Consider the following 24,818-nt stretch of genomic DNA (forward strand, 5'->3'; position numbering starts at 1 on the left):
GTATGAGAAGCCAGTACCTTTACCTCCAAAGAACCTGCGTGCCTTTCTCTTGGTTTGGCGTGGCTGTGATTTTTGACGAGTGGTTTAAATGTGCCTTCTTGTTGTTTTCCTTCTGCCTGTGGCTCCCACCTTTCTGTTCTGTGATGGGCTGTCCCTGCTTGTCCTGCGTTAGGAGGTAGGTACCCAATGGCTTCCTCCCTCCCCAGCAGCTCACTCCTCTCTCCCCCACGTTGGTCTGTGTGAAGCTCCGGTCTGTGCTGCCATTCATCTGATCCATTTGGCTTTGGACGTGTTGGGGTCAGCATCGTGCACGGTGTGGTGTGAGTGACACCCACCCCCGGGCAGGGCCTAGATCAGCTGGGACTAGGAGCACATGGGGACACTGCAGAAACCACAGCAGTGAGGAAGCCAGTAACCAGCCTGTCCATGCGGTGACACCAGTCCCCCAGCACCAACCATGCAGTGCATAAGGACGTTCAAAGGCATCCTTACCAGTATAAAGACTCTTATACTTTGAGGCAGTCTGGGGAACTTTTGGGAATTTGGGGAAGGAATGGAGTTTTGCCTTATCGTGACAGTAAATCCCTAGAGACATGACAGCTGCATTTTATCTAGGTATAGATTATTGCTTGTAGCATGTAAGACACGTGGCCTAGAATTCTGGTAATTTAAAAAAAAATTGATCAGGCTGGCGGAATGGCTCAAGTGGTAGAGCGCCTGCCTGGCAAGCATTAAGCCTTGAGCTAAAACCTCAGCACCAACAACAACAAAATTATCAAGGGAGGTAAGATGTTGCATGGTGACAATGTGGCATGCATGGACTGTCTTAGCTGATGGATGGGGTATGTCCCTCAGGTTTACTGTTCCCCCTGGGGTCTTTGACCTTGGCCATTGCTTTTTCTTTTCTTTTCCAGAGCTGGGATTGAACCCAGCAAGCATACGCTAAGAAAGCACTCTGCCTCTTCAGCCACACCCCCAGCCCTTTTTCCATTTTGAGATAGGCTATAGCTACCTTTGCCTGGGCTGGCCTTGAAATCTTGATCCCTCTCCTCCTCCAGAGCAGTTGAGATTACAGGCATGTACCACCACATCTGGCTTGGCTGTTTTTCTCTGGCTATGCCAAGGTTTAGCAGAATTCTAGATCTTGGCCTATCAAGCTGGTACCATAGCCTTGGACTTGAATGACTGTGTGACCTTAGACATTGGGCTGACCTTTCAGATGGTGTGCTTGTAGTCCTGGAATGGGGACAGGAGGAGGAATGCATCCCAAGACACTAGTCATTACCCTTGGCCAGAGTAAGTCGGAAGTAGACGCCTTCTGTACATTTCCTACATTGCCCAAGAGTGCCCCTTGAGGGACAGCGGCACTGCCAGCCTGCCCTTGGCTATTGGGGAGGAGGCCGGCCCTGAAGCTGCTCTCTGGCTGGTCTGAAAACAAGCCACAGAATGAGTGCACAGAGCACTGGAGCCGCACCATTGGCCTGAGCAGGTATCTCGTGGCCCTGGCTTGGGGGTCTGCCCAGGACAGCAGATGCTGCGGTATGGGGTTGCCCAGCAGCCCCCTCTGTATCTGTCCTGTTCTGAAGTCAGGCCAAAGGCCGCAAGCTGGCACTTTCCACAAATGGACTCTGCAGCAAGCTGGATTAAAAGGGCACAGAGCTCTCTCCTGAGTGCCTGGTGTGTGCAGGTGCTTCTGCCCACAGGCTTCCCCAGCTGTTGGGAGGAGTCCAGGCCCCACCACTAGACATAGCCAGATGGCCTCAGGGGCCGGGCACTGAGTGGGGCACACAGTCCCTCCCAGCGCAGGGCAGGCACAACCGGGACACATGTGCTGGCTGAGGAATGTAGTCTGGGTGGAGTCCCTAGAGTGCCTTTCCCAGCATATGCTCAGGTAGGAGTGTAGCCACCTTGTCATAACGTATCATTGGAGCAGTGGCTTTTTAAGGCCTCGGTGCCTGGCCAGAGCCTCGGTACACTGTGATGTGCACACCTGGCTTGTACTTATTGAAAGACAATGGGTTTTGAGTTAACATAGTGTGGTCAGAGGAAAAAGCATGTGTGTGCCACACCTGTGGCCACATGTGTGTCCACACATGCTTCGTAGTGACAGTGAAAGGGGACAAGCAGAAGGTGGTGCTTCCTATGTTGGGGGCCCAGCTCCTATCTGCAGGGTGGATGGAGTGAGCAGGACTCCCGGCTCCTCCCAGCAGAGCCTGCCATTCCTCCAAGACGGAGTTGCCCTGCCCCTGACCTAAAAGCTACCCCTGGGGGCCTGAACGGTACCCCTTGGCCTAAGCTCACCTGGCCTGGAGGGTGGCATTCAAATCAGCTTCTCCAGATGGGTTGCTGACTGTGGGAGCCCTGGGATGGGGGCCCAGAACTGAAGCCCCTTCCTGACATATCCCCTCCATGCAGCTGTGGGGCTGGATGGCCACATGGCGAGCAGAGCTCACAGTGGCCTGATTGCTGCTCTGGCAGAGGTGTGCAGAAGAGCAGGCACTGCCACGGAGCCATTTGGGGACTCATGGGACACTTGGAGGTCCCAGACAGCACTGGAGAGGGTGGGGAGCAGAGCCCAAGGGCTTGGTGTCCAAGGCCTTTGTGTGCACACACCAAGCAGCGGGACATAGAGGCTTCAAACTGGGAGGGGTGCATCATGGGGGCTCTTTGCAGAGGACACCTCTGGCTGATGTTGGAGGGCAGGTAGGGAAGGCTGGGACCCTGCCTTGGGGGTTGGTCTCCAAGGAAGACTGAAGTGACAAGACACGTGCTGCTGGCTTGTGGGGGCATTGGAGTTGCTGTCAGCTGATTCTGCCTGTCTTGGGGTCAGGGGAGGTGCTTAGCAAGAATCTGGTGTTAGTCTGCTCTTCTCGTGATCACAGAGTTGAGTCCCCTGTCATTGGAGGACGGGACAAGACAGGTTGCTCTGAGAATCTCTGGGGCTCCTGGATAGAATGGGGAGCCAAGGACTCCAGTGATGAAGCTGTGCAGATGGGCTTGGGGAGCAGGAGGCTAGGCACCAGGTCCAGAGGGACAGTGGGAGGAAAGGACATTGCTCCAGGCTAGAGGCCCCAGCAAAGGCCCTGTGCCATGGTTGTGAGCTGGCTGGCAGCTGCTCAGTCTGATGGTGCCATATAAATGCATGAGGAATGCTGGGGGTGGGGGCTGGTGAGAACCGTGTGACAAGTCTGTCCAGGAGGAAAGGGAGATCGGACTGCCTAGGGTGCCTCCCTGTGCGGTGGTAACGGGCCTCATCTTAGGCTGTCAGAAATGGGTAGCTGGACAGCCTGATAAGTAAGATAGGAGCGAGGGGTCTCAGCTGGCCCCTGCCATGGTCAGGCTTCCTCTTCCTTAAGGTGGATTCTTCCTGTCTTCTCACCCTGGGTCTCTACAAAGTGAAGCCCAGTTAGGGGCTGGATAACCCCTGCCTTGGGCCTAGGGACCCTTGGTGACCCTCACAGCCCTTCCTTCAGTGGCCTGTCTCCACTCCCCAGGGCCCGTCGTTGGCCTCCCAAACTCCAGGAAGGGCTGCCACCCAGCCCCAAGGGCTACACCTCGCCTGCTGTATGGTGGAGGGTGCCACCAGCATCGGCTCTCACCTAGCACCTGGGGGAGTCGCGGCATCTTTTTTGGTTTTTTTTGAACCTCATGTAAGAAGTGACAGCCAGCATTTGAAGTCAGGTTGACTGACAGCTGCACAGGTGGGGGTGGAGCTTCCCTTCCCTTGGTGGAGAGAGCAGGAACCTGAGCGCGCTTCCGATCTCGATCTCGTTAAGGGATTAATTCAATCTGACAATCCTTGGGCCGGGGTAATTGACTTTGATGGCTCCCAGGCCGCACCACGTCCGCAGTAATGCGATAACAGCCCTGACGTAACAGGATTAGGTCTGACAGACCCGGGCGAGCCGGCACTGACTTCATCACGTTGTCATTTCACGGGGGAATTACGCCCATCCATTACGACTAACCTTCCAGGAAGCAGCGTGAAGGTGTGGCTGTGGGTGGCGTGGAGAGGACTCCGCGGGGGCCGGGTGGGGGTGCATGGGGCCAGGCCGCAAGGCTTGTCCCGGACGTCAGTCTCGGGGTCAGAGCGCTGAGCATTGTCACGAGGAAGGACCGCGGTCCCAGCTTGGCCCCGCTGGCCCTTGCGGCGCACCTGCCTCACGGGGCTCTGCTTCCAGGCGGGCGTGTGAAGACGTGGAAGCGGCGCTGGTTCATCCTCACGGACAACTGCCTCTACTACTTCGAGTACACCACGGTGAGTGGGCGCCGTGTCCCGCCCTGCCCGCCCCTGCCCTCCCCTGCCCTCCCCTGCCCTGCCCTGCCTTCCCCGCGCCCGTCCTGAGCCGCTGCTCCTGTCCTCCAGGACAAGGAGCCCAGGGGCATCATCCCGCTGGAGAACCTGAGCATCCGGGAGGTGGAGGACCCGCGCAAACCCGTGAGTGGCCGCCCTGCCCTCCCTCCCTCCCTCCCTCCCTCCCCGCTTCCCTCCCTCCCCGCTTCCCTCCCTCCCCGGCCCGGCAGCACAGTGACCCCCCCCCCCCCGCCCCCAGAACTGCTTCGAGCTCTACAACCCCAGCCACAAGGGCCAGGTCATCAAGGCCTGCAAGACCGAGGCGGACGGCCGCGTGGTGGAGGGCAACCACGTGGTCTACCGGATCTCCGCGCCCAGCCCGGAGGAGAAGGAGGAGTGGATGAAGTCCATCAAGTGAGTGGGCCTCGGGGCCAGCCAGGGGGCGCGCGTGCGTGGGGGTGGGCGTGCCGTGCACGTGGGTGGGCGCGCGCCTGCCGGCCGGCGTGTCACATTCTGCGTCTGGACCTTTTGTGTCCAGAGTCAGGTGGCAGCGCGGCCTCCGGCCTAACCCGCTGCGCGCCTCTCTCCGCAGGGCGAGCATCAGTCGGGACCCTTTCTACGACATGCTGGCCACCAGGAAGAGGAGGATCGCCAACAGGAAGTAGAGACAGCCGACCCAGACCCCGCAGCGGCCGGGATGGCGCTCACAGGCCCCAAACAGCCAGCCGTGGACCGAACCGCGGAACCCAGAGCCTCGGCTGTGGGCGGGGGGAGGTGGCCGGTCACTGTCACCATCACCGTCACCGCGGGACAGGCCAGAGCGGCCCGCGGGCTCCTGCGCCACTGCGACGGTCCCATCCCGCCCGCCCGCGCTGCGTCCTAGAAGCAAGCCGCCGGTTTTATATCGAAACGGGAAAGAAGCTACTGCTTTTTTATTCAGATTTTTTTCTCAGATATTTAGGATCATAGCTTTTATATGCCTTTTTATATCCTGAAGTTATGAAAGATACTTTGTAACGGTAGTATTTTTAGAATGGCAGCTATAAACGTAACTCCTGGACACGAGCTCGCCCTGTGCACTGGGGATGCTGTGTGCAGCGCCCGCGGGGGGACGGGGACCCGGCACGAGGCCGGGTCAGGTGCGGGCGGCCATGAGGACTCTCGGGGCTCCAGGTGTGACAGCTGCCCCTTCCTGCTCATGCTTCTCTAAAAATCATGAAAATTTATGAAAATGCCATGATTTGGGTGTTTATCCTGGGACATGGAACACTGCTGTCCCCCGCGACCCACATGAACCACGTGACACCGCTGGTCTCGGCCTAGTTCTGGCCCTGCCTCGTGGCTGAACCGATACGAGGCCCACTGGCTGTTGACAGCTTTGTTGCTGTGGAAAACCTTCACAAAAGGCTTAGGGGACTTCGTGACTGACCAGGTTTCCTCACGTAATGACAGACATATGAGGGACCAGAAATAATCCACCCTCTTCCTCTGGGGCGGCCATGTTCTCAGATTGGGTCACCCTTAAGAGGCGGGGGAGAGCAGGCTAAGGACGAAGGTGTGTGGCACTTGGAGACTTCTGTGACAGTGTAGAAGTCCAGCTCTATGCCGAAGCAGTTGTCCAGGGACAACCACTGGCCCCCGAGGGCATCAGGTGGCCATCGATGTTCAAAAGTAGGTGCTCAGGTTGTTTGCTGAAGGAAGGAAGGAGCCGGTGGGTGAGGCCAAGGACCCTCCTGTGCTTGCGAGCAACACAACTCGCAGGTGACACACAGGACCTGTTGGGCTGGCCCGCGGCCCCCCACAGGCCGGCGCAGCCCTGTGCGCAGGCGTGCTGGAAGCGGCACCCTAAGAGGCCATTTGTGCTGCCGTGCAGTGGAAGTGCGGGAGTGGGCCAAGGCCATGTGTGGCTGAGTGTCACCGCTCCTGCCCCTGCAGGATTGACCTTAATGGAGCTGATGGCACAAAGGGCCACAGAGGGGCCCCGGCCTGTTTCTAATTCCCAAGCTTTTCAATACCTCAAATCTGAAACCTTAGCGCCTGAGTGAGGTGGGCGGGCTCCCGAGCTGCCTGTGTCTATGCAACTTGGCCTCCAGTCTTCCGTGTGCCCCGCTGCCAGGACCCCAGCCACACGGACGGCGCTTCCTCTGTCTAACCCAGGTATGCCGCTGGGTACACAGCTGTCGCGGGTTGAGAGTAGTGAGGATGGATGGGGTCACCGGATGGTGAAACTTTAAAGCCATGGTCACCTGTGCGAGCTGCGCCCCCATGGATGTTCACCCAGGAGCGAGGCAGGCCGGGCTCAGAACTGAAGGCACGTGCGTGCCCTGATTCAGGGTTTGTGGTGACAGCATAACCCCAAGAGCACCAGCCTCCCTGCACCCCAACCCTGGGCAAAGTCGAGGGTGGCAGCAGCGAGGAGCAGCCACAGCCCCTCGCTGGGTGGACCAAGCCTGGCCTGTGACAAGCACCTGTCTTCTGTGGCCCAGAACCCTTTGGGGCAGTTTAATGTACCAGACCGAGTCAAAACAAACAGGGTGTTCACAGGCAAGTGGCCTCGAGGGTGTCCTGTAAAGCAGAGCCCATTGTCAGCGTCACAGGCAGGAAGCCCCAGTTGTGATTTCTCATCTTGTTTTCTTAGACATTTCTATTTACAGTACAGGAAACGCGTGAATGGTGTGCGTTTGTGCTGACCTCGGCAGTTTGCCGTGTACATACTCCACAACCCGCATGAACACAGAACCCATCTGAGGACTGTATCTTATTGCAGTGAACAGTTGGTAAAATTGGAGGGTGACGGCCGTCACGCAACTGCAAGTACTGTGTTCACTAAATAAAGCTGACAGTATCGCTGCAAGACTGAGCGTGGTTCTTCAATAGGTGACGGTGGCAGTGAGACGTGGGGACACAGGCGTAAGAAACCAGACACAGTTTAATTCGCTGCCATTTATATACTATAGAAATTTACATGCCGTCTATTTACAGTGGGGCAAGTGCTTTTAATCTTTAAAAAAACAAAGATCAAACTTTAGACATTTCTGAACAGCACAAACTGTATAAACCATACAGATTATTTGGACACTTCTGTACTCCATACAGTTCTCCCCACTCCGTCTCCTGATGCAGGACCAGTGAATTATAAGAGTATCACAGTTTGATAGCATATCCATATTAAAAATAAAATCACAGTATGATTTCTGTCTGTAACTAGAAACTTTAAGGGACCAAGCTGACAACTCAGACTCCAATATCAGTCAGGACGAGAGACGCGTATAAAAAGTGTAATAAAAACGCACTGAAGCCTTACATTCATTGAGTACTCGGAACCGCTAGCTGATTGACTGGAGTAGCTCCGCAAAGTTCGAAAACAGAACTTGGCTATAAAATCCATTTCAAATCTTGAATACAACTAAAATGTGAAGCAAATTAGTTTCTAGCGTCAGACGGCGCAGAAAACAGACTGCCCTCGGAAGCCGAGGCACGGGTGTGCGTTAACCAACTGCGCACATCAGTCTGGGCCTCGGACAGTCCCAGGGTGGCATTCCGGATGGCCGCGCCAGGTGTCTACCGTGAGGAGCGTTACATGACACGAGAATCAACCTGAGTCTGTAAGTGAGCAGCATCGAGATGGTCTATTCCAGGGCGTTGTTCAGTGTGGCCTATGTACACGGTATTTACAGTGGTCAGCAGTTGTACAAAGTTCGTCCATTTGGAATAAGGGCAATTAAGAAAAGGTAAAAACTAAAAAAAAAAAGTCCATGGTAAAATCTGTACAGTATTTACTAAAGAAGCACCACGCAGTTTGAACAGTTATTTTCTAGGTTGATAATTTAAGCTGGGTTGGGGATGGCTTCTGTTAAACACGTTGAATCTGAAAGACAAGAGGGAGGTGTCAGTCTGGCAGGGGCCCCCCAGGTCCATACGAAGCGCCCCTCCCTTCCTTCAAAGGCTCTGCCTCCGTGAACCCAGGGAGGCGCCATCTGCTGGCCCCACATGAGCACCGTGAGCACCGCGCTGCGCAGCACGGCCTGGGCGTCGCCTGCAGGCTCCGCAGCTGTGGACAGCTCGCTCTCAAGTTCGTTTAAAACCCTCTGCCGATCCGACCCCACACATCTGGACCGTTCTCCTTTCAAGGGCCAAATGGTTCCTGGCCGCTGTGCCCCACTGGACTGGCCTGAGCCGAAGCTGAGGAGGAAGAGGACAAGCCACCCCAGGGCCCTGGTTTGATTCAGAATCAAAACCCCATCCCTGTGTCCCGCAGTGCTTCTACAAACTACTACTACAGGACAGACAGACAGGAAAACGGCTTACCGTAACTAGTGACGTTTTTGTTTTGAGGCCAAGATTTCAATCACCTGGAAGGGAAAAGTTAAATCTTAATAAAGCCTGGGCTATGTGCGTAAGTGACCCGAGTCCGCTGTGTATAGTTCCATGTCAGTCCCCTAACGTCACTCTGCATGAGGACATGCGAGCCTCAGCATGCAGCTGCTTCTCCATGAGTCGGCTGAAAACGAGGCCACTGGTCCCTGCAGAAAGCTGTGCCCCAGCCCACAGGCCCCTGCAACAGGTCAGCTTTGGCCCCACGCTGCTGTGCTCAGGAGCTGACGGTGGGCAGTCGGGGACAGGCATATGGGGAAAGCTAAGCAGCCAGGGCTGAACGAGATGTGGCACACAGGCCAAGCAGGTGGCCCCATGCCTCTGGGTCACAGGCTGTCACTCAGAGCCAGCCGTGTCGCACCTGCAGAGAGCAAGGGCAGGGGCCCTGGCAAACACTGTTCCAGCATCTCTGGGGTGCCGCTGCCTTGGCAGGATGGAGATTTTGGTAGTAAGTTGGGGGCCCTGCTCAATAAATCCACCTCCCTACTTAATTCCTCAAGGGCCCCGCCAAGTTCACGTGGAACCGATCTTAAATGTGCATTACTGATTTCTTAAACACACACCGCAACAGCACAGCTTCCACGCCCCTCCTGCGTGGCCGCCCCAGCACCGCTGGCTCCCGCCTTTCGCTCTGGGGACCACAGGTCCTGCAGTCAACTGCAGAGGGCCGCCCTCCCCAGCCTCCCGCACATAACCCACGTTCAGCCAAGCGCAGGGCCAAAAGGCCACAGGGCCACCGAGATGATGTGTCCTTGTGCCACACAGTGGCGTGTTCATGAAGGTGAACCTCAGAGTTGGGCAGGCGTGGCAAGCATCTTCTAAAAAGGGCAGATGACAATCACTTTCATTTGGAGGGCCGTGTGGCCTCAGTGGCACTGACGCACACATGCGGAGCGGCACCAGCGCGGCAGCAAGCGCACTGATCACAGCCCGGCGTGCGTGTGGAACAGGTTCTCTGGCACTGTTAGGGTGAAGCCACTCCAACCCTGCACGTCAGGCAGACAGGTGCTGGGCTGAGGCCACAGGTGTCGACCTCTGTCCTGGCCTGCGGGCTCTCCCACCACATCCGCTTCTAACAAACTCAGTGATCCTGGCCAGGGACAAAGGTCACTAGAAGCCACTCAGAAAGAGGCAGGGCAGTCCGAAGTGCTGTCAGAGAGCTACTCAATTACCAGGAATGCAGTCTGCAAACAAGACACCCAGCAGCCTGGAGTGTGCCAGGATGGCAGGAGCCAGAGCCCCATAGTGCAGGCGCCTAAGCGTTACTGTGGTGGGGACCGGCACAACACGGCTTTCTCGTAACTTGCTTTTTCCCAGAGTTGGGGTTTGACCCCAGGTCTTATCCTTGCTAAGCAAACACTCTACCACGTAAGCCAAGCCCCAGCCCTTCTGCTTTCGTTTTTCAGGTAGGGTCTCGTGCTTTTGCCTGGACTGGCCTCAGACCACAGTCTTCCTACCTCTGCCCCACAAGGTGCTGGGATTACAGACATGAGCCTCCACACCCAGACCTGACCATGAATAAATCTAACGACCCAAGGCATCAAATCATGACTCAGATACTAAGTTATACTCATGATGCTGTAAGGATTCAGGAGGTAAAACAAATAATGCAAAAATATTTCTATGAAAGCTGCTTTAAAAACAGCGTTCCCTTGCGAGGCAAACCCTCACGGTGCCCAGGCTCCAAGTTACACAGGCCCTGCAGGGCGCGGTTCCACGCTGCACAGGCCAGGAACCAAAAGCACACAGCCCACCACCGCCTGGGCCAATCACACTGAGCCCGCAGGGGAGGCTGGGACTTTTTACACCCTCGAGTCCTCTCCCCGCATGTTAACCACCTTTGCAAAATAACTCACTGAAAGAATCCCCAGCTTCGCAACTGTGAGTGCCGCCTCTTACCCTGGCCATACTCAGACAGACGGCACCTGTCAGCCCTGCTCTCCATCCTCAAATGCTCTGTCTTCTGCTGGAAAGGGCCGGCGCCCTCCAGAAGCAGGCCGTCAGCGAGGAGGAAGCCGGCTTCCGCCCTGCGGAGGTGGCCCACAGCCTCATAGCTCGCGGCCTTCCCCAAGCGCAGCTCCACCTCTTTGCCAAGGTCCTCTGACTTTCTCGAATGTCTCTTCTTTTTCTTCTTCTTTTTTCTGTGTCTGTGGAGGTCAGCATCCGAGTACGACACTGACAGATCAGAGTCCTGCTGGTGCCTGCAGAAGAAGCAGCCAGAGTTCAGGCAGCGGGAAAGCAGAGCCACCTCAGGCAGGTGTAGCACTGCTCCATGTCACTTCCCCAGGACACAAGTGTGGCACACAGCAAAATTCTATGCCTAAAAATGTCATTTGTCTCACTAAAGTTAAATTTTTTTTCTTTTTTAGACAGGGTAGCCCAGGCTGGCCTTGAATTTGTGCTCCCGGGCTCAGCCTCCCAAGTGCTGGGATTATAGGTATGACCACCACGCCTGGCTTCACTGTAATGGTCTTTCAAGCCCAGGGTCATAAATTCATCACCTTCAACTCCACCACTGGAGTTGTGTTCAGGGGTTGTGCTGTTGGTCAGGACACCCAGGGGGGACTTGGCTAACTGTCCCTGACACCAGTATTTTGCCATGTGTCTCGTGGATCCCCCAAGGACCCACTACCTATTTACATTGGGCACCTGCCAATCCTCTCCCAGGGTTTTAATTTTAAGGGATGCCAACTAAAATATATAGCCATGCATGCCATCATGGATCATTTTCAAGATGATAGCTAACCAATTTAGCTTTTTAAATTACAAAGAACATTTAGCTATCCATGTGAGAAACTGAGACAGAAAAATGAAAGCTGAGATGTAAGTGACACAGCTCATACCTACACCCTGGGCAGACAGCAAAAGAACCACGGCCTGCCACCTGCTGCTACCTTGTAGTCGCTAAGTGTGAAGAAAGCAAACCTAATCTGAGAAGCCGATCTGAAAGTCTGAGACGGACACTGCGCACACCAAGGAGTTGGGAACCACTGACGCGAAACGGCAGCATTGTTTGAAGGACTGTGACACCATAAAGTAAGACCTGGCTTGAAAGCTGTGTTAAGTTCTAGAAATGTCCAAAAGTAGTGAAATTTCAAAACTCACAGAGGTGGAAAATACACATGGAACTGGTGGTGTGACCCAGCCCTTCACCGGTTTTGCTAAAGCCCATGCCAGCTGTCCCACCAGTGCCCACCCCGCCCTCGCCGCCCTCACCTGCAGCTGCGATCGCGGCGTCTGTCTTTGGATTTCTTTTTCTTCTTTGACTTTTTGTGTTTCTTGGCCCTGGGCTCTTCTGAAGGCTCCTTCTGCAGGCTCCTGCGGGCCTTCTCCAGGTGGCTGTCATGCTGGTCCACACTCTCGTACCGCCGTTTCCGGGCCTTTGCACTTTCGTGTTCGTGAAACCGCTCAGAGAGACTGCAGCTGCTGCCCTCAGCTCCGGCTCCGAGGGCCCCTTTTTCCTGGGGGTGCCTCTCGGGGTGCAGAGACAGGGCGGGGGCCATGCCCGATCGTGGGCTGTGGAAGCCATGCCGCTCCTTGGCCCTGGCCAGCTCCCAGCCCTTGCGGCCCCAGTAGCAGTCCTTGTGTGGCCGAGTGGGCTGTCCTGTTCGGTCGTGCTCCCGGCCATGCTGAGGCCGCCACTCCCGCACGTCCCGGGCCGTGTAGGGGACGTACCTGTCATGGTAGTACCTGCATTTGCTCCACCGCATCTTCTCGGGATAGAATTTATCCCGGCCCCAGATGTGCTCACTCTCCGCGTGGTGGAACCGGCCCCAGTCCTGGTCTGGCCCACTGCGGTTTCGTGAGTGGTGGTGGCTGTAGCAGCCCAGTGAGCGGCGCTCCCCGAGGCTGCCCCTGTCGCCGTGGCTGGCCAGGAGCTGGCCCGCGGTGCAGTGCTCGGGTGGGTGGCGCTCGGGCTTGGCCCTCTCCCTGCTGTAGCGCCGCCCCTTGTGGTAGCGGTCCTCTGTGCAGCTGCGGCTCTCCCGGACGTGCTCGCCACTGGAGGACCGGTCCCTCCAGTCTCTCCGGCTGCGGTAGTGTCCCCGGTCAACCTTCCTCAGGCTGATTTTCTCCCTGGCTGGAGGAGCCGGAGCTCTCGGCCCTGCCTCAAGGCTCGAGTCAGGGCTCTGTGGGGCACCCCCTTCTGAAGGGACGCCCGCAGTCCTGTCTGGCTGAGTACAGGGCATCACGGTCACGGCCATGGCAGCGCCCGGGGCTCCGGCGGGCTCCCCCGCAGCCTGGCACCCATCTCTGCTGAGGTGAACCAGGAGCTGAGGCTCACAGCTGTCATCCGAAAGTGCCACGGGGGCCAGGCTCCACCGCTCCAAGACGGCCGCAGGTATGGAGTCCCGAGGGCTCTCTGGGAGCATTCCTCTCCCCTCTGGGGACAACTGGCTGGGGTCCTTTGCCACATTCCCAGAGTCACAGAGTTTGGGAACTTGTTCGTCCCCTGTGCTACCACTGGTGGGGCCAAAGAGATTGGTGACAACAGACAGAGATTCGTCAGGCTTGGCCAAACCAACTTCAGAGAGGTCTTCTTTGGTAGAGGTGATGCTGGGGTCACAGGACAGCAAAGCCTTGAACATGCTGCTCAGGCTGGCGACTCCCTCCAGGGTCTCAAGGGCAGCAGCTGGGGTGCCGGCAGGCTCGAGCTCGGCAGGGTCCTCCGCAGGACTTCCCTCTGCTCGGGGTGGACTACAGTCCCCACAAAACACAGAAACACTGAGTTAGCTGGACTGCCATGCAGCCTTTGTATTGGCTGACATTTACTGAGTGTATTTCTAACGTCAAGTACGTGTGGCTGACACCCAGTATGGAAGCCAAGTTTCTTTTCCCCTCGTGGTATAAAAATGAAGTTTTTATCAGGCCACCTCCTAGCTGCTTGTCAGGAACAGTAACTCTACCGTTCTAGACTTGTCCTCTTTCCACACCCATGGTCCTTCCTTTTTTCCCCTTTGGCAGCATTGGAGCTCACACTTCCTAGGCTGGTGCTGTACACCTGGAGCTACACCTCAGCCCTTTCTGCTCTGGTTATATTTGAGATGGGGGTCTCACTTTATGCTCAGGCTGGCCTGACCATGATCTTCCTAACTTATGTTCCCAAGTAGCTAAGATGCCCTCCCCTGGCTTCTTAGCTGAGATGGGGTTTTGCTAACTTTTTACCCAGGCTGCTCTCAAACCACAATCATCCTGAGCAGCTGGAATTACAAGCATGCCTGGCTAACTCTTCTTTAGCACTAAGTCTGAACAATAAAACCCAAATGGCGATGGTGCCAGCGTACTTCTCTGTATCTTGCAGCCTCATGGGCAGAGCCTGGGGGCTCCCTGACACTTTGGGTGAAGACTCTAGTAGTTCCCTCTGCTCTTGGAAGCTGGACAGCTCCTGACACTTGCTCAAGGTTAGTGACAGCTGCTAGAAATGAGAAGGCCCGTAGTGGGGGGGGTGCTAGCCTGTATGGAGCCACAGTGGGAAACTGTATTGAGTAGGGGAGGGTTCTCCGTGTGGCTACGGCACACACATGGCCGGGTTTTGGCCACCTGCAGTAACCCTTGTCTACCTTCAGTGTGAGGAGTTCTAAGCTAGACTGGCAAGAACCAGGAGGAAGTCGCTGTGCACGTGACCGAGGGCCCAGCACTTCTATCTCCCAGGTCAACTAAGAACAAGCACCCTTTGCTGGCAGGCCATTCCATTGTAACAGCTAGGTCTCCCTAACAAAGGTGCTCCACCTGCAAGAGGCCATTTGGTTGCCACAGTGATGGGGCATCCCCCTGCCATTGGCTATTCCACACCACGTCCTCACGTCCAGGGGTCAAAGACTCCAGCGACATTAATGTCAGTTCTCACACAGACACCACACTTCCGAGGAATCCAGCTACCGTGTAAATTGAAAGACGAGCACACAGTGATTTAGTTAAAACCTCACCAGAGTCTGGCACCCTTGACGGCAAATCTGCACATGGCATTTAGTGGGCATGCGAATCTCGAGTGCGGTCTACGCATGGTGTTCTCGGTGAGCCTGCGCAGACGCAGACGCAATCCACTGACCACCACGACCTGCAGCAGGGTGCTCTCACTGGGGTTCCATGCGGGAATCACCATCGCTGCACTTCACCTTCCCTCCCTGCCGTTCCTGAGCTACATCACAGTCACTGATTTTTTTTTAATGCAGGTAGGGGCAGGCTGAATTTAATCTCCAGTTCCTTGAGTGGCCCTTATAAAATACTTGCTTTGTGATACAATTGAGAATCCTTCCCTGTAACCTTAACATATCTTCATGTTCTTGCTCCTAATTAAAAATTGAACTTGACAAGTGTGCCAAGAACATAGGAGAATCCTGCATTTGTGGCTGGCCTGGGCTGCACGATGAGACCGTCTCCAAAAAAAAAAAAAAAATGCCAGCAACACACTGCTCCCCAGAACAGAGGCCACACAGAAGGTGAGCTCAAGCACACCAGGTTCTTGGACTGACTTTTCTTACTCTCCTGACCCTTACTCAAGTCATCTCGGGGTCTTGGCACGCATCCGGTCCTGAGATTATTCTAGAGTTAGCCCTGAATGACACAGCCAGGCACGCCTGGCTTCCTCCCGCTCTATTCACCGTTTTACCTCATTTCATCCGCAGAGTCTTTGACTTTGTTGCTAAGTTTGAAGGTCTCTAAGACTGTGTCTTCTGGGAGAGATGGCAAAGGAGCAGGTATCAGCTGCAATGGAAAAAGACACGTTTCACTGCAGCTGCCAGCCCCACCCACCACCCGGCCAAGGGACCTGCCACAGGCAGGCTTGCAGCAAAGCCTCCGCTCACCTTTCCGGGAAGGCCATTTGCTTTGGAAAAGGGATTTTCTGCATGTAGAGGGGGCTGCACTTGGCAACTGACCGTGTCCAATGACAGGCCGTTTTCTTTCAGGTCACAGTCTGCACCATTAGCACCATTGATAGGTTCTGGCGGCTCATGCCGCGAGGCCTCACTGTTGTCAGCCTGCTGACCAGCAGTGTGAGAGCTCACTGCGGGGCCCATGCCGTTTTCCTTGGCCAGGCCCTTGGACTCCTCGTCTGACTCTTCAGAGGACTCGGCGCCATAGGGGACCAGCACGCTGGAGCTCAGCTTGGACATGCCGTTCATCACTGGCTGTGCACAGGACTCACTCGGGGAGAGCGGTTTTGCTACTTTGCTAGAAACTGATATCGTGGATGCACTCGAGGTAGACTGAATTGCAGAAGTGGTAATGGTAGAAGAGGGAACAGGCTTGCTGGGAGCCTCCAAAGAATTGCTATGCAGGTTTGGCTGAGCCTGACCTTGGCGAACAGGCAACTTATTGTGAATACTGATGGTGATTTTTTGTTTCTTGGGGTGTTCTGGAATAACTGAGGGCCTGTTCACTGACCAGTTTTGAACAGAAGTGGAAGCATTCACAGGACTAGTCCTGTTGATGCTAGGATTTCCGTTAGGACTTGACATGGAACTGCTGGGCGTGTCCTTCAATGGTCCAGTCCCATTCAAGTGAGGTGGATTCTGCAGAGAAACACAGCTGCATCAGTGCTCCAGAAACAGGGACCCCTGTGGCTGAGAGCTTTGGTCTTGGTTCTGGCTGGCAATCCTCATCCCCCAACTCCTCCCTTTTCTTTCATCAGCTCTATCCACATGCACCTTTCACAGGCCCAAGCCTCCTGCAATAAGCCAACAAATGGGACCAATATGTCTGTCACAACACAACCCCCAGATCAACTTCTGTTCCAAATCTGACAGAGATGGCCAAGCCCCTGAGGACATGCAGTCACCTGTGTCCTGCTTGGTGTGTGCAGGTCAAAGGAAGTGCCAGGAAGCAGGAATCACCACTGGCCTAGAAGCACGGCAGAGCATCCCATGGACAGACACAGGGTGGCTGCTTCACACCCTGTCTTAAGGTGCCACATCCCTGCCATCCCCCACAATGTCCTGTTGCTCCAGGTTCCGCTACTACTGCTGACCCTGTGCTGACCCTGCAGAGAGCTGAGCTAGGCGAACCATGTCTGACCCTCAAGATGTTTTCTTACACATCCAAATTAGTTACTACCTAAACACTGCTGTGCTTCATGGCAAATGTCAACCAACCAAACGGCTCCTGAAAACCCAGCTGCTGCTGGCCCTCACGGGGCTTGGACCCTGTGTTTCAGCACCTTGCTGCCACTCTACCCAGCTAACGTAGAGGCTGGTTGCCTGTCCAGTTCACAGTGTGCTGAATTAAAATTCTGCCCACTGACCATTGAAGAAAAGCAATCAATCAACCTGAGAATTCCAATCAAACTCAAACCAAGAGAAACTGCTGTAAAACCCTAAATATCACACACAGCTCAGTGCAAGATGCAGCCAGGCCGTGTGCATCTCCTTGGAGCCAGGTAAGTCAGGCCTCACTTGCAGACCTGTGTGTGTGACACTGGCACAAGCTGGTCCCAAGAGGACAGCCAGGAGCATGATCACACCAGGAGGACAGCAGATGGAAACACTGCACACCCTCAGACAGCTGCATAGTTTGGTGAGCATGTCCCTGCAAACTGTCATTTTGCTGGGGTCCAACATTGATTAAGAACCCAAAAGTCTAACTCCTGAGTAGCGAGGGTGTCTAGAGTGGGAGCTAACATGGGAAGCCACCCAGACCAGCTTCTGGGTTACTCCAACGGTCCCCAGCTTTCTGTATATTTGCAGTCTTTTGTAAGAAAGGGCTTGAGTAAACTTTTGCCAAGAAAAACTCAGTTGTAGCTGAGGATACGGCAATTTCAGCAGTGTTACTACCTGAAGGCTGAGGCACGACTCTGAAGTGACATAGAAGTGTTACCTTTATCACATGAGAGGGAAGCTGTGGTCCAATAAACCCTGGCGCAGCCTGCTTATTGGTGACAACACGCTGATTGATTCCAGGGCGGGGAGAGGACTGGCCAGGGCTGTGGGTGGAATGAGGAAGTTCACCTCCATTTTTCACATCATGGGACCTGGAGACAAAGAGTGACATGGCTTAGGGTGACAAAGCCATCTCCTTAGAAGAGATTCATTTACAACTTCAATAGCACTTTCCTGCTCAGACAGGAAAGACGGAAGAACAGTGCTTTGCTCTCCCTGCACAGAGCTGCCCATCACCTGGTGGAGATGGAGGCACTGTCTGGCACTCAGCTCAGGACAAAAGGGGCAACTGGGAAAAGGAAATCCACTGACAAAGTATATACTGTGCTCTGAGGATGCTGTATCTGAAAGCTGCTTTTCTTGCCTGCTTATACTTTTAATCAGAAATATATACCATGGTAGAATAATATCTGTTAGGTGCAAAGGAGTTAGGAAGAAAGCCCTGTCCCTAACCTCACCCCTTAAGAGGTGCCCCCATTTGGCCTTACAGGGTCACCCCAAAGGCCTGTGTCACACTGTACCAGCAACAGTGTTCAATATTCCAAGATGCTTTCCCTCCACGCTTACTCAGCACTTCCCCAGAGCATTAAAGAAACAATAAAACAAAACAAAAAAAGGCTTCATGAAAATCACTCAGCATGAGGACTGAGGCCACCTGGAGCACAGTAGAAAGACCCCATCTCAAAGAGATAAAAAAATCACTCTAAGAGTTACAGCCTACTTTAGCACTTGGAACTGATCACCTGCCACTGCTGGTAACCTTAATTCTCTGTTCTTATACAGGGACACCTGAGTGAGGTGTGGTGCATGCCTGTAACCCCAGATGCTTGGGAGGTGGAGCTGGAATATTGCAGTCCAGGGCTGGACCCAGAAAAAGAGCAAGACCCCCATCTGAAAACCAATCTGAACACAAAAGGGCTAGGGTATGGCTCAAATAGTAGAGAATTTGCCTGACAAGTGGGAGGCCCAGAGTTCATACCCCAGGATTACCTCCCCCATTCCCAACAAAAAAAAGGAATTAGCTCTGGTACAGTGCTTGAGGCCCTGGGTTCAATCACCAGGAGTATTTAAAAAAAGAAAAAAGAGCGGGGGAGCAGATCCCTTAGAGCATACATTAGCTTTTTTTTTTTTTTTCCCCAAAAATGGAACTGATGACTCAGTCTGTGGCCACAACAGGACAAAGCTGGGCACATGGGTGCCTGACAGGTAGCCTATGCTCAGTGGTAGGGAAGTGCCACTGTGACCATGCAGGGAGCTGAGCCCCCTTCCCACAACCTACAACCTTCCCCCGTGAACCCCAGGCCCATCCAGCTTGCTGCCAGCACAAGCCCCCTCCTAGGCTGCCTCCTTTCCTTCCCTCTGCATCTTTCAATGGTGAGCTGATACAGAGCTGAAAGCCACAGAAAACTCATAACCCCTGCTCAGAAACAACCTTCTTAATCTCCAGGTATTCATGTTTTTAAGTTCCTATTTTTAAAAAATTGAATTTAAACATGTAAGAAACAACGTTAACAGAAAAGTTGGCGGCATGTTTTCTCAGCCATACCTGATGTAAAAGAGCACATAAGCTTGCTGGCTGAGCACTGATCTAATATCGCTGGTGGACACGATGGAGTCATTCATTTGATACCAGAGGCCATTGCTAGCCTGCAACAGAGCCAGAGAGAGATCCGGTCACATGAACAAGGAACACAGTCGAGAGATAGGTAAGAAAAACAGGCGCTCACACTTTAACTGTGATGGTTCCAACTCCCACCCCCAGACTGCAAGTGCCGTCGTCTGGTGTGCGCGCTCACCTTTATGTAGCAGAAGTAATGGCCCGCGTGGCAGTTGAAGCCAGTATGTACTAGCACTGCATACAAGACATAAATAATTGGCTCTCCATTGGGTTGTGACATGTACGGCCGAATGTCAAGGTACTCGGGGTATTTCACATCCTAAAACAGAAACGAAAGAGGAGAAAACGTGACCTGTGGGAGCACAGACTGTCCCACATACATAGTCACAGGGTCTCACGGTGTCCCAGGAGGAGACCTAGGGGACACTGCACCCTGTGGTGCTCTGGCAGAAACCACCTTTCTAGGGACCCCAAGTCCAGGTGCATTCAGGTAGTCCCACTGTCTCTTACTTCCCTTAAACAAGGGAGGATCACAGTAAGTGAGTTCTCCAAACTCATCAAAGGAGACAGTCACAGAGGTAGTCATTAATCACCACTTTTTATTGAAGTGATTCAGGAATGCATTATTATTTCTCTCACATGCTACTGAACTTTTCAGTCTTTACTAAGTGAAAAGAAAATGGTCAATGAGTGAATGGTGAAAACCAGAAAACAACAAGAAAAAGAACTCTGATGAAAAAGTGGCAGTAGGGAAGTCCTCTTTGGATTTCTAATTGCTCAAGATCTCCCTAGATGAAGCCCAAATGCACAGAGCAGTTACCAATTCAATCACTAGAGAGCCCAGCTGGCTAAAGGACACGGTGGAGACCCTTACCCCACACACTCAATTCCTTGAACTTTTTTCTGCTACTAAACACTAGAAGAGCTTAGAAAACAGACCAGCGGACAGCTTGATGAGGCCTCCATAAAAGGTTACTAATAACATCATCTACACACCTTAGCAATTTTTCCACCAGTAAAGTTTGCAAAGCGTTTCAGAGAAAGTGTGAGAACATTCGAGGATCTATGGATGGTGAACCTCTTCGAAGCTGGAACCATCTTTTTACACCTGGAAATACACATAAAGGATAGGAAAGTTAATGTGTTTAATTCTAGGTGTTTCAGTCTTTCCTTTGTTGTATTCTAAGTTAAGATTCCAGGCCTATGATGGTAGCTCATGCCTGTAATCCTAGCTACTTAGGAGGCAGAGATCGAGAGGACTGTGATTCAAACTCAGCCTAGGTTAAAAAGTCCAAGATGTCCCATTTCAAACGATGGCTCAGTGCCATGGAGAGTGGCTGTCACCCCAGCTACATGGGAAGCATAAACTAGAGGATCACAGTTTAGGCATGCCCAGGCATAAAGCAAGACCCATCTTAAAAATAACCAACACAAGCTGGCACCAGTGGCTCACACCTGCAATCCCAGCTACTCAGGAGGCAGAGATCAGGAGAATCACAGTTTGAAGCCAGCCAGGGCAAATAGTTCAAGAGACCTACCTCGAAAAAACCCATCACAAAAAAAACAACACAGCCGGGCACTTACCAGTGTACTCATGCCTGTAATACTAGGTACTTGGGAGGTTGAAATAGGGAGTGTCGAGGGCCAAGGCCAACCCAGGCAAACAGTATGTGAGACCACAAACTGTTCAAAATAACCAGAGCAAAATTCCAGTCCCACCTAGGGGAAAAAAAAAGACTAACAGAGTGGCTCAAGTGCCTGCCTAGCAAGCACAGGGCCCGAGTTCAAACCCTAGCACTAGAAAAAAAAAAAAAAAAGATTCCAAAGCAAGGATACTAGATGAGAAACACCCCCTTAGGTCAGCAGTGAACACACTAAGATTAAAAATTTGGGGGAAGATGAGGATGTGGTGCAGTGGTACAATACTCTGGTACCACAAAAGGTGCTGTAATCCCTCCCAGCACTCGGGAGGCTGAGGCAGGAAGACTCTGAGGTCAAGGTCAGCCTAGGCTACACAGTGAGACCTGTCCCAAATAAAAAAAACAAGGTAGGACAATTCTGAAATAGCAGGTCACAACACAGGCCACCAATAATAATAAATAGGCTAACTCAGGCTAGAGGTAGGCCTCGGTGGAGCACTTGCCTATAGCATGCATGAAGCCCTGGGCTCAACCTCTACATACACGACTCCAAAGTGAAAATCTACATAAAGCATAGAAGTGACCCTCTCTATGTACTACAGAATAATCTAACATAAAAGGTTTCCAGCAGATACTCCCATACCCTGGGTTTCCACCACAACACAAAGATCCTGATTGGGAAAAAGTGACATCACTATTTCAACCCTTTTCTAACAGGGAAGGCAGGGAAGATGCCCTCAGCAGACATGTCACCCCATGCTGTGTGCACTATCCTGGAGCAGTACTAATGTGTGACGTGTGGATCTTACTTTGCTTTCTTCCACCCAATTGACCTCATAGTGAGGTGCCACCTCCCAAGGACACAGCGCTCCCATCTTCAAAGAGTGCACACACTCATGCTGCCCACTGTGGCCTCTGGAGGAGACCCGTGCCTACCCGATGGCACCGGAAGCTAAAAGCAAACAGGCAGCCAGTGAGACCCACCAAACTCTCTCCAGTCAAGTTTCCTGCCGCCCACACTGGAGCAGCTGGCAGCAAGGATTAACAAGTCACGCCCCTCCCAATCGTACTTGCTGCACTTATAGGAGTTTTCTCCATCCAGCTGTTCCGGCTTCACAAACTGCTCCAATGCCTTGTTAACACTCTGAGCAGCCTGGGAAGGAAAGGCATAAACACCACATCACCACACACCGCCACTGTGCTGGGGGTGGGGCGGGGCATGCGGGCAGAGACAGCATACGCAGAAGACTCAGACAGAAAGCAGATGGCAATGTTTTGTTTTTGTGGTACTGGGGCTTGAACTCAGGACCTCATGCTTGCCAGGCAGGTGCTCTACCACTTGAGCCACTCCACCAACAACAATATTTTGTAAAAACTTTTTTCTTTATGATGATATCCACTTTTATACATCTACCTACCAAATTATCCCCCTCCCATTAAAAAACAAGCAGGTTAAAGAAAACAAAAAATAGCTGGGCACCAGTGGTTCACACTGTAATCCTAGTTACTTGGGAAGCTCAGATCAGAATTGCAGTTTGAGGCCAGCCTGGACAGTTTGTGAGACCCTCAAAGTAAAAACAGACTGGAGATGTGGCTCAAGTGAGAAGCCCTGAGTTCAAACTCCAGTCCCTCCAAAAAAAGTAAAATAATATATGTCTTGAACATAGTGGTTCAAGACTGTAATCTTAGCTACTTGGAAGGCGCAGATTGGGAGGAACATGGTACAAGGCCAACCCAAGCAAAAAGTTCACAAGACCCCATCTTAACCAATGCGTGGGCATGGTGGTGCATGCCTGTCATCCCAGCTACATGAGGAAGCATAAATAGGAAGATAGAGTCCAGGCCAAACCAGGTACACAGCAAGACCTTGTCTCAAAAATAACCAATGCAAAAAAGCCTGGCAGAGTGACTCAAGTGGTAGAGCTCCTCTCTAAGCAGGCTCAAGGCGCTTAGTTCAAATCCCAGTACAGCCAAAATATAAAGAGGCTGCTCACTGCAGCTTTACTTAGAATAGCATAAAGGTAGAAACCATCAAGGAGCCAGGCATATACACTCTGGTACACCCACTTACTGGATGGTCACCCGAATGCCAAGAACCAAGGTCTCCAAGCAGAATTAAATAAAATCAGCAAGCGGACAAGCAGGCTAAGGCATAATCCCATTATAAAAAGTAAACTACTCTGGAGCAGAACAAATCAAACTACTAAAAGAATTAGTTCTGAGTGACAGGTTTGACATATTTCTTCAGTGCTTCCTTTTTTTCTTTTTTTTTTTTAAATCATAGGCACATACTACATCTGTAATCAGAAATATAAAAGCTCAGCCTGACGATGTGGGTCAAGTGGTTGAGCCCCCAGTTCAAACCCGTGTACCAACAAAAATAAAAAGGAAACAACAGATAAAAAAAGGAAGAGGAGTTTAAACAATTAATTCAAGAAGCAAAGCCATTTCTAAAGAAGAACCATCTAAGCTTGGCTGACACAGGCATCAAAATCTAGTTTCATTAATAGATTTATTAGGTGACCAGGGTGAGGCCCTGAGTTCAAACCCCAGTGCCATCCAGGAAACAAACTTAGTAAGTGAAAAGTCAAAGGGTGGGAAAAAGATTTTCCACTTAACCACCACGATAATGATCAATTTACCTTTATCTCCAATGTTATATCGAGATATGGATCAAAAGTATCCGAAACACCCTTGCAATTTAAACATTTCACTGAAACAAAAATAAAATGCAAAAATAAGTAAACTGTAATGACAGCAAGGACAAAGTATTAAAATGACAGACTATAACTACTATTTCAAAATTTAAAAAAGTCTAATTTTTCTTCCATTTGATTGGGCAAAAATCTTTTTAAGGTAATCTTACACACAGTGTGAGTGAAAGGGCCATAAATTTGGCCCCACATACACTATTGGTCAGAGCATAAACGGGTATGACCTTTTGGTTAAAGTTTACTAAATTTTAAAAATTTATAAAATTTATTAAAGCTTAAAGTACACACTATGATCCAGAAATTCTAATAAAAGAATTTTTCCTGCACATATACTTTTCCACAGACTAAAAGATGTTCAGTGAAGCACTGGTGGTGCTAACAACAACAAATTAGGAACCTAATATTCCTCAGAGGGAAATAAAATAAAAATGGTACCATCACAATTGTGAAAGATTCTGTCAGGCCTATCTGTGCTGAAATATTAAAAGATTTCTGATCTTAGGAGAAAAACAAAAGTATTATACATAGGACACCCCACTTTGCTGATGCTTAAGAAACTGCCAGAAGGATATACTAAGAACCGGTCGGTCCCAGGACTGCCTTTGGGGGGAATCTGGAATGACCCAGAGGTCTAGTTTTCATTACTGGCTTTTTCCTCCTATTTGCATTTTTTAAAACCACATGCACATGTCACTTTATCAACTTTCAAAAAAACGCTTACCTCTAGATCGCAGGTATCCTCCAAATATCTGACAAACGAGTGTCGTGGCTTGAGTGTGTCTGTCTAATCTGAAAACCAGTGAAACAGTGATATGAGAGATTCTGCAAAGTTTTCAGATGTTATGACCAGACTTTAAAAGCACACGTTTATAAAAGAACAAGAATTCACAGAGAACCACAAAACTAAACAGACATCAGTACGTGTGCCCGCCAGAGACCAGCACTGTCTGACAGAATACGGTGAGGGTTTGGCAAGAGGACAGAAGGAAGTGGATTTGAAGGGATTTGGAAGTCAAAGCAGCAAGAGGAAGATGCTCTCAGCAAGCGTATGACCTTGCATGGGAGGAAGACTAGGGAAAGGCAAAGTGCCTTCCTTTGTCCCCAGCTTACGGTCAACTGGATAGACCATGAAGACCCAGAATGCAAATGGAACACAAAAACAGATGCAGCATGTATGGGGACACAGCAGGTGGGTTAGAGGCTACTGCCCAGTTGTCTCCCAGTCTTCCTCTGCAGTCTGCACTTAGATTTGGGGAAGAAGCTATCAGAACTGGTAACTGATGGAGAGGGAGAGGGGTGGCGGCA

General features: G+C 52.1%; 2 protein-coding genes across 6 annotated transcripts in view; one reads left to right on the forward strand and one right to left on the reverse strand.

The window, feature by feature from the left end:
- Positions 1 to 7,148, forward strand: part of Cyth3 (cytohesin 3) — an 80,082-nt gene extending 72,934 nt beyond the window's left edge. For both annotated transcript variants that reach the window (XM_020173888.2, XM_074075511.1), the window contains 4 exons: positions 4,182 to 4,258; positions 4,367 to 4,438; positions 4,554 to 4,708; positions 4,887 to 7,148. In XM_020173888.2, coding sequence (XP_020029477.1) covers positions 4,182 to 4,258; positions 4,367 to 4,438; positions 4,554 to 4,708; positions 4,887 to 4,959 — 377 coding nt within the window. In that variant the 3' untranslated portion in view covers positions 4,960 to 7,148. The remainder of the gene's footprint in view (positions 1 to 4,181; positions 4,259 to 4,366; positions 4,439 to 4,553; positions 4,709 to 4,886) is intronic.
- Positions 7,149 to 7,221: 73 nt separating this feature from the next.
- Positions 7,222 to 24,818, reverse strand: part of Usp42 (ubiquitin specific peptidase 42) — a 38,915-nt gene continuing 21,318 nt past the window's right edge. For 2 of the 4 annotated variants that reach the window (XR_012448753.1, XR_012448752.1), the window contains 12 exons: positions 24,235 to 24,302; positions 23,442 to 23,512; positions 21,870 to 21,952; positions 20,156 to 20,267; positions 19,338 to 19,478; positions 19,088 to 19,188; positions 17,480 to 17,633; positions 15,472 to 16,179; positions 15,276 to 15,370; positions 11,885 to 13,363; positions 8,603 to 10,869; positions 7,222 to 8,162 (listed from right to left, as the gene is read on the reverse strand). Coding sequence is in view for 2 of the 4 variants with exons in the window: in XM_074075509.1 (XP_073931610.1) it covers positions 10,521 to 10,869; positions 11,885 to 13,363; positions 15,276 to 15,370; positions 15,472 to 16,179; positions 17,480 to 17,633; positions 19,088 to 19,188; positions 19,338 to 19,478; positions 20,156 to 20,267; positions 21,870 to 21,952; positions 23,442 to 23,512; positions 24,235 to 24,302 (3,361 nt within the window). In the remaining 2 variants the exon portion in view is untranslated. Of the gene's footprint in view, positions 10,870 to 11,884; positions 13,364 to 15,275; positions 15,371 to 15,471; positions 16,180 to 17,479; positions 17,634 to 19,087; positions 19,189 to 19,337; positions 19,479 to 20,155; positions 20,268 to 21,869; positions 21,953 to 23,441; positions 23,513 to 24,234; positions 24,303 to 24,818 lie in introns of all 4 variants that reach the window. The other 2 variants (XM_074075510.1, XM_074075509.1) reach the window with 2 other exon arrangements.

The sequence above is a fragment of the Castor canadensis genome, chromosome 6, assembly GCF_047511655.1.
Source record: "Castor canadensis chromosome 6, mCasCan1.hap1v2, whole genome shotgun sequence".
Lineage (NCBI taxonomy): Eukaryota > Metazoa > Chordata > Mammalia > Rodentia > Castoridae > Castor > Castor canadensis.